The 14,914-nt window shown below is 36.6% G+C and overlaps 1 protein-coding gene across 1 annotated transcript in view; it reads left to right on the top strand.

Moving 5' to 3' along the window:
* The window catches only part of LOC122754875, a 65,016-nt gene extending 51,531 nt beyond the window's left edge, over positions 1 to 13,485 (top strand). Inside the window, 4 exon segments of the mRNA XM_044003314.1 lie at positions 5,978 to 6,169; positions 6,401 to 6,462; positions 7,298 to 7,436; positions 10,404 to 13,485. Of these exon segments, the coding sequence (XP_043859249.1) occupies positions 5,978 to 6,169; positions 6,401 to 6,462; positions 7,298 to 7,436; positions 10,404 to 12,064 (2,054 nt within the window). The 3' untranslated portion in view covers positions 12,065 to 13,485.
* Positions 13,486 to 14,914: the final 1,429 nt, after the last annotated feature.

Raw genomic sequence — 14,914 nt, forward strand, 5'->3', positions numbered from 1 at the left:
GCCGGACTTAGGTCAAGAAGAAGGATTTGAACCTAGAGTTTTTATTTCTCTTATTACCAGTTTGGCCATAGAAAAGTCACTTAACCTTTTTGAGCCTCACTTTCCTCATCTGCAAAATTGGAAAAAGAGGTTTGGGTATTAGGTATCACTTAAACTTTACTTTTGTCTGAAATGGACAAGTAGGATAGAACACACAAACACTCTAAAACACATACACAGTTTGGTATAGAAATACACTTAACTCATCATAGAAATAGGAGGCAACTGAGAAAGCAGAGAGGCAGGAATAAAAGAGACAGCATAAGCAAAACAAAAATCTAGCCAGAGAATAAATAACAAAATTAGTTTAAAAAATAAAGAAAATATTAAAAAGATAAGAAACTTGGGAAAAGAGAAGAGTGGAATATGATTAAATCCAATATAAAACACTATACTGAGCACACTCATCTCTCACTTCCTTTTCTTTGTAGATGACAGAGAAGCAAGAGAGATACAAGTATTAAGAGCATAGGATTGAGGAGATGCATAATTTAAAACCATAACTCTGAATGTGAATGGGATTAACTCATAAAACAAAAGAGATTATATTAGGAACGCAGAATCCAACAATATGTTGTTTTCAAGAAACAACTGAAACAAAAAGATTTCATAAGGATGTTGTAGGTATGGCTCTAAAGTCCAGTTTCGATAGTGGGCCAAAATGAGGCACTCTTGAGTCACTGAACATTTCCCAGAGGAGATTTATTTTGCCCTAACACATCAAGAATATGGTGGTACTTAGGTTCTAGTTCTGGTAGATAGAGCATCCCTCACTTCCTCATGAAAATGTGTCTAATCAGCAAGTCTATAGAATACAATGACTTGGGCTTTTTATTGTCCTTAGGTCAGGAACTTATATCAGAGTAGCTGAGGCCAATCAGGTTTTCTAGGTGAGGAGGAAGCTTCAAAGCCTTACAAAAGTAGCTGCTGGGGAAGCTGGAGCCAAAGTTTTGTGAGAATAACATGTGGGGAAAAAGCTGTCAGGGTACGGGAAGCTATGTTGGGAAACTGATGTCCTGACAAAGGGGACAGAACAAGCTTATCAGACTTCAGATGAACTCAAAAAAAGCAATGGTAACATGATCTCAGATAAGAAAACAGTAAAAAATAACCTTAATTTAAAGATATATTGTGTTTAAATGGCATCATAGAAAATGAAATTAATATAATTACTAATCTATATACACATGTATATGTACATCATATGCCAAGTGGCATAGCATCCAGATACTTAATACTTTCATATTTATAGGAAAAATTAAATGATTTACAGGGAGAAACAGACAGTAAAGCAATAATAATTGGGAATTTATATGTAACTCTTTCTAAGCTATACAAATCTAACAAAAAGATAAACAAGAAAGTTAATCACCTAAAAATGGAATTTTAGAGAAGTTAGGTTATGACAGCTCTCTGGTAAATACCGAATGGAAACAGAAAGAAGTATACTTATTCTCATCTGTATATGACATGTTTATGTAAACTGTATTAGAATATAAAAATATCACAGAAATGAAGTAAGTAGTCATATGCAAAAATACTTTATTAATTACAACACAAGAAAAATTCTACTAAACAATTTGAAGACAGAATAAAAATTAATTGGAGGTTAAATAGCTTCATCCTAAAGAATAAGTCATAGAAACAATAAGTAATTTCATCAAAGAAAAGAAGAGTAATGAAACTTTTGCCAAAACTTTTTAGGATTCAGTTCTTAGGTGGAAATTTAACTCTATACATTTCAATCAACAAGAAAGAGAATAAATCAATGAATTGCTCATGCATCTAAAAAACGATAAAAACAACAAATGTAAAACATCTAAACACCAAAATAAAAATTATAAATATAAAAGAGTTTAACAAAAACTAGAGGTGGGGGTTTTTGAAAAATCAATAAAACATAAATTATTGCATTAAAAATAGGAAGAAGAAAACCAAAATTTCCAGGATCAATAAGTGAAAAGGATGATTCATAACAAAAGAAGAAATGAAAGACATTTTTGCAAGGTTTTTTGCCAATTATTAACCAATAAACTGAAAATTCAAAATGAAACTAATAGTTACAAAAAGAGAACTAGATAACCCAATCTCTGAGAAGAAATTAAGCAAGCCATAAATGAATTCTCCAAAGAAAAGAAAAATCACATCAGGATCAAAGGATTTACAAGTGAATTCCAGCATACATACAAAGAAAAATTCAATCCAATATATTTAAATGGATTGTAAAAACAGGAAAAGGAAAGAGATCCTTCTGTTTCTTCTATGATACATATATGCTCTTGACACCTAAACCAGTCAGAGAAACTAAACTATAGACCAGGTATCCAATGGATATTGATATAAAATTTTAAAATAAATTTTACAAACAATAACAACTCAAAAAAGTATACATTTTAAGACATGATTGCATTTGTTCCAGTGATGAAGGATTGATTCAATATTGAGAAAACTATAACATAATAGGCCATATACATGACAAAAATGATATTTAAAATCACATAATTATGTGAATAAGTTGAGGTTTTCATACTCTACCCACTTCTGTTAAAATAACATTTAAAAAATAAGAATAAATAGGCTTTTCCTTAATATGGCAACTAGTGTCTAAAATCAAGAGCCAGTTTGATATGTAATGGAGAAACAGTAGAAGTCTCCAGTTTAAATCAACCAGAATGACCACTTATCAAAATTGTTATTTGATAACCTGAATTGGAGCCAAACTCAAAATTCTGATAGGGAAGGAGAATGCAAGAAAGGGGAATTTTTATTTAGCACCTACTATGTGCCTGGCACTGTGCTAAGTGATTCTTACCAATATTATCTCATTTAACCTATTTCATTTGATCCATAAGAATCAAAACAGAATGACATGGTTGTTCAAGCTTGCACCCAACAACTTGAGGCCTCAATTAACAATAGCACAATGGATCCACGCCTAAACCAACTAGAGAAATAAACACACTTTACAGAATTGGGTCCATCATAGAACCCCTTACCACATCTAAAAAGAAGACAAGGAATAGCATCATTGCTCTTCTCAGCAATACACTGATCCAAGACAATTCCAAAAGACGTATGCAAAATGTTCTCCACATCCAGAGAAAGAACTATGGAGTCTGAATGCAGATGGAGGCATACTATTTTCACTTTTTATTTGTTTTTGTTTTTGTTTTTTTCTCTCGTGGTCTTTCCCTTTTATTCTGATTTTTCTTTTACAACGTGACTAATGTGGAAATATGTTTAACATGATTGTACTGTATAACCTATATCAGATTTTTAGCTGTCTTGTGAGTAGGGAGGGAAAGGAAGAGAGAAAAATTTGGTACTCAAAATCTTACAAAAATGAATGTTGAGGGGCAGCTAGGTGGCACAATAGATAGAGCATGGGCCCTGGATTCAGGGGGACCTGAGTTCAAATCCGGCCACAGCCACTTAGCACTTAGTAGCTGTGTGACCCTGGGCAAGTCACTTAACCCCAATTGCCTCACCAAAAAAAAAAAAAAGAATGTTGAAAACTATCTTCACATGTAATTGGAAAAAAATAAAATACAATAAATGGAAAAAAAAGATGCCATTGTGATAAAATAATGGGACTTGGCAGATGCCATGGGGCCCCACCTGAAGATTGATTTGGAATTGATTGAATTGGGTGAGACTGAGAAATTGACTGAGAACCTACGTAAGAATGATTAAATCAAGAATGATTAAATCGAGACCACACTCTGAGTAGGGAGTTGTTCTCAGACATCAAAAGGAGACCATGCCTGGCTGGCCCTGAGTAGCATGTTGTTTTCAGAAGCTGTGGACTATGCCATCAACAGGAGACCACTCTCAACCAATCAGCTTGAAGGACCTCCTCTTTTGGGGAGGGACACAGGAAGTAGGAAGTTGAGGCTGGATGGATCTCTCTCTGGGATTTTGGTGTGGTGGCGGGCAAGGGCAGGACAGAGTAGAAAGATCTACTCCATGTGTTCTCTATAGAAGCATGGATCGCTAATAAAGGTGGCTTTCTCAACCTTCTCTCTCTGAACTAACTTCTAATATACTTTAATAAATCCTTAAAAAGCATAAACTCTTGCTGAATTTATCATTAAATTTTAGCCAGTTTCCCCAAAAAAAACTTGGGGGCAGGGTAGGACCCACATTTAGATTTTAAACATCACACCACGGAAGTGAGGGTTAGCTGCACTTCCTACCAACTCCATCACTGTGTATAAAGGGTATACCTAGGAATGATCTTCCAAGGGATAAGGCCAGCAATATCATAGCAAATGGATTATTTGGGCTCTCTTCCATAATACTGGAAATAATAATACATTTTAATAGCAATAGATACTGTTCAGAATATTTTATTTTTTAATTTTCTTTTATTAATTTTTATTATTCAAGGCTCAAGGCCATTCCTCCTGAAAACTTTTGGTTAATTGAGCCTTTAAAAAAAAATATTAACTTCACTTGACTAAAACAAGACTAAACATTCCTGAGATAAGAAACCAAATGAAAGGAAGAAGGGAATACAGCATCTTTAAGACCTCTCAAAAAGATTTTATTTGTAGAAGAATTTGCCTGACACTGAGTCTTCCTGACATGACACAACCCTCTTCTTAGTCCATTATGAACCCTCTAAATGGAGTTTAATCTGTTACTTGGCTTAGTTTACCTATAGAGTCTTTCAAGTAAATTTGTTTCATTGGGTTGTATGAGATGATGATTTTGTTTTACTAAATTTGTTCACTTTTATGACATTGAAGGAAGCATGGGATTATTAATGTCTTTCTAAAAACCTGTATAGCCTAAAATAATACATAATATTGCAATATGTAACAGAATTTCTTTCTCTATCACTGATGTAATTTTGTCTATAAGGAAAGCAGGAAACTGGAAAACATTTTTACAGAAAGTTTCTCTGATAAAGGCCTCATTTCTCAAATATATAGGGAACTGAGCCAAATTTATAAAAAATAAGAGCCATTTCCCAATTGATAAACGGTCAACAGGTATGACCAGGTATTTGTCAGAAGAAATAAAAGCTATCTATAGTCATATTAAAAAGTTTTAAACCAATATTGATTACAGAAATGCAAATTAAAACAATTCTGAGGTACTACCTCACATCTATCATATTGGTTGGGGGGCAGCTAGGTGGTGCAGTGGACAAAGCACTGGCCCTGGATTCAGGGGGACCTGAGTTTAAATCCAGCCTCAGACACTTTACACTTACTAGCTGTGTGACCCTGAGCAAGTCACTTAACCCTAATTGCCCCACCAAAAAAAAAAAAACACAAAAAGATATCTATTCTACTAATATCATATTAGTAACATGACAGAAAAAGAAAATGACAATGCTAGAGGGGATATGGAAAAATAGAGATACTAATGCACTGATCCAACTATTCTGGAAAGCACTTTGGAACAGTGCCCAAAGGACCATAAAATTGTGCATACCCTTTGACTACCAGGGTCTGTATCCCAAAGAAATTTTTTTAAAAAGGAAAAGGACCTATGTGTACAAAAATATTGATAGTACCTTTTGAATTGGAATTGGAAAATTTAATTGAATCGAAAAAAAGAATTGGAAATTGAGGGGATACCCATCTGGAGAATTGCTGAGCAAAATAATTGTGGTGGAATGTTATTATGGTATAAGAAATAACAAGCAGGATGCTTCCAGAAAAACCTGAAAAGACAAATGAACTACTGCAAATGAAGGGAACAGAACCAAGAGGAACATTGTACACAATAACGGTAATATTGTATGGTGATCAACTGTGAATGACTTAGCTACTCTTGGCAGTACAGTGATCCAAGCTTCCCCCATTCCCTTGCTCCCGGTTTAATTTGCGTGCCAATCAAAGAGGATCTTAGAAGTGACGCTTACCTAGAAGCCTCTTTCCCTTCCCTCCCTCTGCCCCCTCACCGTCTACCCCCACCCGCCAAGCTGACGAGCCCACTGAGAGTCTTAGAGAGGAAAGGGAAGTGACGGCTTTTCCCTGGACATCCCACTGGAGAAGTCAAAACAGTAAAAATCTTCCTACTAGTGTACTTTTCTCTGGCAACCTGAGTGTCGTGGATGCCGAGGGGTTTGTGTCATTCTATCCAGACGCCCCAGTCCACTTCCAAGCTCGCAGCGGTGAGTGAGGCTGGGACTGGGGTGTCTGTTCCGGGGCAACGCAGCAGGCCAGCGAGGGGTGGGGTTTGAGACCCCTCCCCTACCGGCCTCGGGGAGGGTGTTTGGAGGATCCCGGGACTAGGGCCAGACTGGGGCTTGAAGGGGCTAGTGTAAGAGCTTCCCGAGCGGCTCCGCGACACTACTGCGCGGTCTGCAAGTGCCCTCTGGTTCCCTGGCGTCCTGCTTCCTGAGTGCTGCTGAGCCAGGCCTCGTTCCCTGCAGTGGATGCAGCCCTGGGGCGGGCAATTAATCGGGTAAATCGGTCATGGTTACTGGGGGAAAAGCACTACTAGGATGCTGAGGTCAGGACAGTGTCATCATCTTGTGGGGAGGAAAATGGCAGATTAATTTAGGTTTAATTATTCTTCCGAAGCTAGTAAGGAATACTGTGGAGGGCCTCCAACTGAAAAATAGTGTTGATCATCTGGTTCTATCCTAACCCTCCCACGCACTTTAAATAACATTTAGTGGTTCGTGGGTTTTTTTTTTGTCTTCCTGATAAAATGATAGTTTTTGCCACTAACTTGCTTCCTGATTTCAGGGATTAGACAAGACGATTTCTGAGGATCTTTGCATCTCTAAAACTCTATGTGCCTATGTTGCCCTACCCACTGGCCTTACAAGAATATTTGATCAGGATTGCATTTGGCATTTCTTCATGCCACCAAAATTTATTCTGGGGTAACAGGTTTCAGTGAGGGGAGGCCTTAGAGAGAATAGAATGGCCAGACTGTGGGATTGATTGATAAATTAGGTGGAAAGGGAACTTTTGATCTCTTTTGGGAATTCTTGATTCTTGAGGCAAAAGAAGGATTTCCAGGAAGTTCATGGAAGGCAAGTGATTTCGTTTGTCTTCATAACCACATTGCCTAGCACAAAGTAGGTGCTTAATAAATTTCTGTGGAACTAAATTGAATTGATCTAGGCATAACAATGTGTCCCATTTCCCTTCCATATTGATCTGTTCCCAGATTTCCTTTGGCAAGCTTGAAGACATCTTTATGTACTTAGTGATAAAATATCTCAGAAGTTTTAGTTACATTCTTACTGTAATTCCCTTCTAATCCCAATGTTACCCAATTTCTCCAGGCCTCACACTCTTCATATGGACAGGAAGTGTTTTCAAAGATGGTGACTCCTGAACTGCTCCATGATGTGTTAAGTGTCCAGTTTAAGCCAAGGAAGATCCAACCTAAGTCTGACTCTCAGGAAGTCCACCCCCAGCAAGGTAAGAAACTGTCCTATAGCTTGCATGAAGACTTCTGATAGCCAGGACCATAGCAATGTGTTTATTATTTGTATCAGCAATGCATATATGTGTGTTTTCTATCACTAAGAAAGGAGCCTGATTCCCTAGGCGTAGTCCTTTAGACTTACCTGTGCCTTTATTAACTTCTTACATTAAGATTCATATGAAATCCTGTGACTTTTTATTCTCACTACTCACCTCATCAGACATTTTCTCCATTGTAACTCCTCATTGGCCTTTCCTCTTTGAAATCTATCTTAAGTACTTCAAGGATTTATAATTTCCTTGGTATGAGTACTCTCTACCAATATTGGTTGCAACCCTTGAGTTTATTGGGATGCAGTCTATATGAGTTGCTATGACCAAAAAAAATTAATCACGCCAGGTTCTCCTAGTAGTGAGACACTTTGCAATTAGTTTGGCTTTCAGATGACAGCCATAAATCTGTACTGGAATCTTTCCAACTTTATAGGACCCACCAGAGTTTATGTTGTACTGGCATAACATTCAAAAATACAGATCCACCTCTTTGCCATGTTGGGGCATGAGAGTAGTACTAAAATCTACCTTAAATATCACAGTTAAAATTCTTTATCATCTATGTTACCTGCCTCCTTCAGATAATCTTGCCATCTCTCACATCAGATCTTAACCTCTTTTGATTTTGGTTCTATCTCCCTCACTATCCCTCAGTACTCTTCCAGGTTATCACCCTGTATCTTTTTACCTCCACTTTCCCTTTTTGTCAATCAACTCTATATTTAACCAATTCAATATTGTACTGTCCTCAGATCTTATGTCCCTGCATCTTAGCACTGTTTTGGCCTTAAAAATACTAGTCCTTGAATATTCCCATCTGCCCCTTCCATTCTACTCCTATGTTGCTGAACAGAGCTGGAGAAAGTCATGCAACCATGCTGACTAGATCCACCACAAATTTATGCTATCTGATTTCATCTAGGTTTTCACTGCAGCAAGACAGTCCTTTTATTCCTTCTTGATTCATTCTTTATCCCGCTCTCCATTACTACTGTTTCAAATCATACCTTCCTTCAAGCATCCCCAACCACCTTCCCACCTCCTCTTGGAACCTTTGATTTTCCTTAAGATTCAGCTCAACCTTCTACAGAAACCTTTTTTTGACCCTTCCAGATACTGGTGTCTTCTCTTCCCAAACTACCTAGTATTCTTTTTGTAGTTCTTCTGTGTATATACTTATAAATGTACATGTTCTCTCCTCTATTAGAATGCAAACTCTCATATACTAAAATATATATAGTTATGCTTTCAAAGAGTTAGAGAAACCAAGTGGATACCCATCAATTGGGAAATGATCGAACAAATTGTGGTATATGAATGTAATGGAACACAGTTGTGCTATCAGAAATGATAAAAGAGATGGATTCAGAGAAACCTGGGAAGACTTTAATGGATTGATGTAGACTGAAGGGAACAAAGAGCCAGGAGAACAATTTTTGCTAATAATATCAACATTGTAAAAACTAATAATTTCAAAAAGACTTAAGAACTCTGATAAAGGCACTTATGATTTCAGAGGACTGATAATGAAAGGTACTGTCCACCTCTAGGTAATAGGGCTAATAGCATTCTGAAGCACATGTGTTGGATATTGTCAATATGGGAATTTCTTTTGCGTGATTATGCTTATTTGTTACAAAGGTTTTATTTTTCACTTTTTTCTCCCATGTTGGGTGGAAGGATGTTGGAGGGAGAAAAATGGATGCTTGATAATTGAAAAAATAAAATGTAATTAAAAGTAAAACATAAGCTCTTTGAACACAAGTATTTTTCACTTTTATCTTTGTGCACTTAGTCTTGTTCACAGTACTTTAGCACTTATTAGATGTTTTAAAGTTTATTGTTGGAGTTAATCATCAGGTCTCTTCAATTGTCTTTTTTTTAATGATAGTTGCATAGATATTGATTTTTTTAAACAGTTTTTCTAGAAAATTTTCTCTCTTGGCCATTTACCATTGCCTGGTAGTGTAATGGAGAGAGCACTGGAGTTGGAGTTAGAAGACCTGAGTTCAAATCCTGACTGACTTTGGGTAAATCACTTACTTTTTCTGAGCTTCAATCAATTTACTTGTAAAACAAAAATAATAATACTTGCAATACCTACCTCATGGGCCTATTGTGAAGAGAGAGCTTGGTAGACTTTAAAGCACCACATAAATAAATTATCTTCATTACTATTCCCTTGTTATTAAGGTGGACTTGCTTTCTGGTCATCTCTTTGCTCAGCTTTTCTTCCCTTCTGGATCCTACATCCCCTTATGCAAATCTCCAAATTCTTAATCATTCTTATTCATACCTTTCTTCCTTCCCTCTCCTAATTCTTAATTGTTCATCATTTCTGTTAGCAGCTAAGTGGTGCATTGAATAGAGCACTGGACTTGAAGTTAGGAAGAACTGAGTTCAGATCTGCCCCCTCATTTACTAGCTTTGTGACCCAGGGTAAGTCACTTAACTAAGCTGTGCCTCAATTTTTCATCAGAGGAAATGAGGGGATGATAAGAACACCTACTTCCAAGGGTTGTTGTGAGGATTGTAAAGTGCTTTGCAAACCTTAAAACTCTACATAGATATAAAACTTTATAAGTATAAATGCTAGCTATTGTTATTGGCTGCCCCGTGACACTTCTACCAGTTTTCTGAAGCCTCACTTATTCCCTTATTCTCCACCATCCATTCTCCACCTGATGTGCTCACCTACTAGTCCCTATCACATTCTCTTCCTTCCTATTCATCCCTGATATGCCTTTGAACTACAAAACACTGCTGTTTGTTCTCTATATTTGTATGCTATTTTGTTAGTACTTAATGATTTCCTTAAGTTTGAATCAAGATCTTTCTTCTCCTGGAGTCACCCTTTTCTCAACCTTGAAAGTAGCTACCATTTATATTTTTTATGTTTTGTTTCAGATGGTGAAACCAGAATTGAGAATGGGAAGCTGATTACAAAGAAAGATATTTCAGCAGACACCCTCAATAGGGACATTCTTCAGGGTTCTGATTGCAGAGAAGTCTCTGAATTTGAGGAGGAAGGGAATTCCTTAGGTAAAAGACAATATAATTATAATCACTGTGGGCAGAATTTTGCTTGGAACTCAGGCCTTATCAGGCATCAAAGAATTCACAGTTTGGAAAAACCTTATGAATGTGAGGAGTGTGGAAAAATCTTCCATGTGTGTTCAGCCCTTTTTATACATCAGAGAATCCACACTGGGGAGAAACCCTATCCATGTAATTGGTGTAGTAAAAGTTTTAGTCGGAGCTCTGACCTTATTAAACATCAAAGAGTTCATACTGGGGAGAAACCTTATAGATGTGAAGAGTGTGGGAAAGCCTTCAGCCAGAGCTCAGATCTTATTCTACATCAGAGAATCCACACTGGAGAAAAACCTTATCAGTGTGACCAGTGCAGTAAAAGTTTTAGTCGGCGCTCAGATCTTGTTAAACATCAAAGAATTCATACCGGGGAGAAACCTTATCCATGCAACCAATGTGGCAAAGGTTTTAGCCAGAGTTCAGATGTTATAAAACATCAAAGAATCCACACTGGGGAAAAACCATATAAATGTGATGAGTGTGGAAAAGCTTTCAGCCAGAGCTCAGATCTTATTCTACATCAGAGAATCCACACTGGGGAAAAACCGTATCAATGTAATCAGTGTAATAAGAGTTTTAGTCAGAACTCAGACCTCATTAAACATATAAGAATCCATACTGGAGAGAAACCTTATAAATGTAATGAGTGTGGGAAAGCCTTTAATCAGAGCTCAGTCCTTATTTTACATCAAAGAATCCATACTGGGGAGAAACCCTATCCATGTAGTCATTGTAGCAAAAGCTTTCGTCGACTCTCAGACCTTATAAATCATCAACGGATTCATACTGGGGAAAGACCTTACCCATGTAATCAATGTAGTAAAAATTTTAGTAGGCGATCAGACCTTATTAAGCATTATAGAACCCACACTGGGGAGAAACCTTATGAATGTGATAAATGTGGGAAAACTTTCAGTCAGAGCTCTAATCTTATTCTGCATCAGAGAATCCATACTGGAGAAAAACCCTATTCTTGTAACCAATGTAGTAAAAATTTTAGTCGTCGCTCAGACCTTATTAAACATCAGAGAATCCATACTGGGGAAAAACCATATATGTGTAATTATTGTGATAAAAGTTTTAGTCAGAGCTCAGATCTCACTAAACATCAGCGAATCCACACTGCAAAGAAGTCCTATAAATGTGAAGAGTATGGAAACGTCTTCAGCCAGAGCTCAGACCTCATTCTTCATCAGAGGATCCACACAGAAGAGAAACAATGTCAATGTAATCAATGCCACAAAAGTTTTAGTCAAAACTCAGATTTTATTAAACATCAACGAATACACCCTGGAGAGAATCCCTACAGGTGCAGTGAGTGTCAGAAAACCTTTACTCAGTGCTCAGCCCTCATTCTTCATCAGAGAATGCACAATGAAAAGAAATCATATGTATGTAATCAATATAGCAATAGTTTTAATCTTTACCCTAACCTCATTCATCACCAGAAAACCCAAAGGGGAAAAATCTTATAAATGTGTGGAATGTGGAGAAGCCTTCAGTGTATGTATGAGACTTACTGAACATCAGAAAATCCACATTGGAGTGAAACCCTATGAATGTAATAAGTGAAGCAAAAGTCTTATTAATCATAAAATGGAGAGAGAAGCCTTATAAATGTAGTCACTGTATAAGCCTTCAGTATATCTGCAAATGTTTTTCAACACAAGAGAATCCACACTGAAGAACTCTATTAATGTTATGTGTGGGGAAAGTCTGTAATCAGAACTCAGCCCTCATTCTCCATTTGTGAATACACAGTGGGGGGGCAATTTTATTCTTGCAAGGAATGTAGAAAAATCTTAGTTAGGGCTCAGATCTTTTATAAACATCAAAAAATACACATGGCAGACCCCATGAAAGTGATGAATAGGGACAGAATAAAAGCTATTTAATGTTATATAATTTGAAATAGGGAGAAACTCCTATCTATGGTGTCATTGTAATAAGAATTTTAATCATACTATTGCACATTATGGCATCCACAAAAGAGAAGAATCTGTGTAAGGAATGTGGGAAAGCTCTTAGATAGTATTCTTCCCTTATTAAATGTCCCAGAAATTACAATTTAAAAAAAACTTAATGAGAGAAAGTATTTAGCAAAAGTTCAGGCTTACTTATCATCAGAGAAGACCCAATAAAGACAGCCCCTAATTTAATTCATTAAATAAATTTTAAGGAACACATTCCCCATTTAATATTGAGAAGGTATACTGGAAACTTGGAAAAAATTTAATCACTATTGAATTATGCTTTTAGTATAGTGATTTTCCTGCTCCATGAAATCTTGAGAGTCCTAGCCATATATTGGGAAGCTGTCCCAATATGTTCTCATGTGTGGATATGCTATACTTTGTTTCCATTATTGTCACATCTATGGGATTCAGTTTTCTCTCAGAGGTTCCTCTTTAACCATTTTTCACTTATATATCTACCCATGACAGTGATATGTGAGCAAGTGAATCCCTGTATGAGAGAGCAAAAGTAGGAGGCAGGCACTTAATACAGTGGAATGAGGAAGATGAATTCAAATACAGCCTCAGACAAATTGTGTGACCTTGAGCAAGTCATTTAACCTCTTTGCTTCAGTTTCCTCAACTGTAAAATGAGTATAATACCTCACCTACCTCTCAGGGTTGTTGTGAGGAACAAATGAGATAATATTTGTAAAGCTCTTAGCACAGTGCATGGCACATAGTAGGTGCTATATAAATGCTAGCTATTATTAAAGATAGATATTTTTAAATCTGCAGTGGAGCACAGGCACTTTTCAAAAACTTATAATGTAGGGGCAGCTAGGTGGCGCAGTGGATTCAGGGGGACTTGAATTCAAATCCAGCCTCAGACATTTGACACTTACTAGCTGTGTGACCCTGGGCAAGTCACTTAACCCCAATTGCCAAACACACACACACACACACACACACACACACAAACCTTATAATGTATTTTTTAAAATAAGCATTTATTTTTCTCTCCATCTTTCCCCTTACCCCATCAGAAAAAAAAAATTTATAACAGATGTTCATGGTCATTGGCCATAATCAGAAATTTATCTCATTCTGCATCTTGAGTTCACCACTTTTCTGTCAAGAGATGAGTAGCTTGCTTAGTCATTGATATCCTGGAATAGTGAATCAGTACATTGTTTAGACTGCTTAGGCTTCTGCAAAGGTGTTTTTCTTTAGAGTTGTTTTGACTTCTCTGAAACTGTCCCTTTTGTGATTTCTAGTAACATAATAGAATTCCATTAAATTCATATAGCATAATTTGTTCAGCCATTCTCATCATGGGTACCCCTTCTAGTTTCCAGTTCTTTACCACTACAAGAGGAACTGCGAAAAAAAGGTTTTATACATATGGGTCCTTTTCTTTATTTGTTCATCTCTTTGGAGTCTAGTATTTGTATCATTGGGTCAAAAAAGTACATAACAGTTTACTAACTTTTGTGGATTAATTCCAAATTGCTTTCTAAAATGCACAGCTCCATCAAGAGTGCATTGGTGGGGCAGCTAGGTGGCGCAGTGGATAGAGCACCAGCCCTGGAGTCAGGAGTACCTGAGTTCAAATCCAGCCTCAGACACTTAACACTTACTAGCTGTGTGACCCTGGGCAAGTCACTTAACCCCAATTGCCTCACTTAAAAAAAAAAAAAAGAGTGCATTGGTGTTCCTTTGTTCAGTCCCTCCAACACTGGTCATTTTCTTTTTTTTGTTTTCTTTGTCAAACTGATGAGCATGGGGTAAAACTTCAAAGTTGTTTTAATTTGCATTTTTCTAATTATTAGTGATTTGGAACATTTTTTCATATGACTGTTGATAGCTTGGATTTCTTTCCTGGAAAACTGTTTCTTTGACCATTTATCAATTAGGAAATTGCTCTTATTCTTATAAATCTGAATCCAGTCCTTATATGTCTTTGAAATGAGACCTTTATTAGAGAAACTTGCTTCGAGTATTTCTTTAGTTAACTGTTTCTTTCTTAATTTTAGCTATATTAATTTTATATAAAATTTTTAAAATTTTGTATAATCAAAATTGTCCACTTAAACTTCTGTGATCTCTTGTTTGGTCATAAATTCCTTTCCTTCCTTGCTCCTCTAATTATTTTTTTATTACTGATCTGTTGTATCTAAGTCATGTATCCATTTGGAGATTATTTTAGTATTATGGTGGGAGGTATTTTTCTAAATCTAAGTTCTGCTTTCCTGTTTTCCTAATAGTTTTTGTCAAACAGAGAGCACTTAACCATAATAGCTGAGGTATTTGGGTTTTTGAACACTAGGCTTCTAGATTTCTTTGCTTTTGTGTTTTGTGTACCTAATA

This window comes from Dromiciops gliroides, chromosome 4 (assembly GCF_019393635.1).
Source record: "Dromiciops gliroides isolate mDroGli1 chromosome 4, mDroGli1.pri, whole genome shotgun sequence".
Classification (NCBI taxonomy): Eukaryota; Metazoa; Chordata; class Mammalia; order Microbiotheria; family Microbiotheriidae; genus Dromiciops; species Dromiciops gliroides.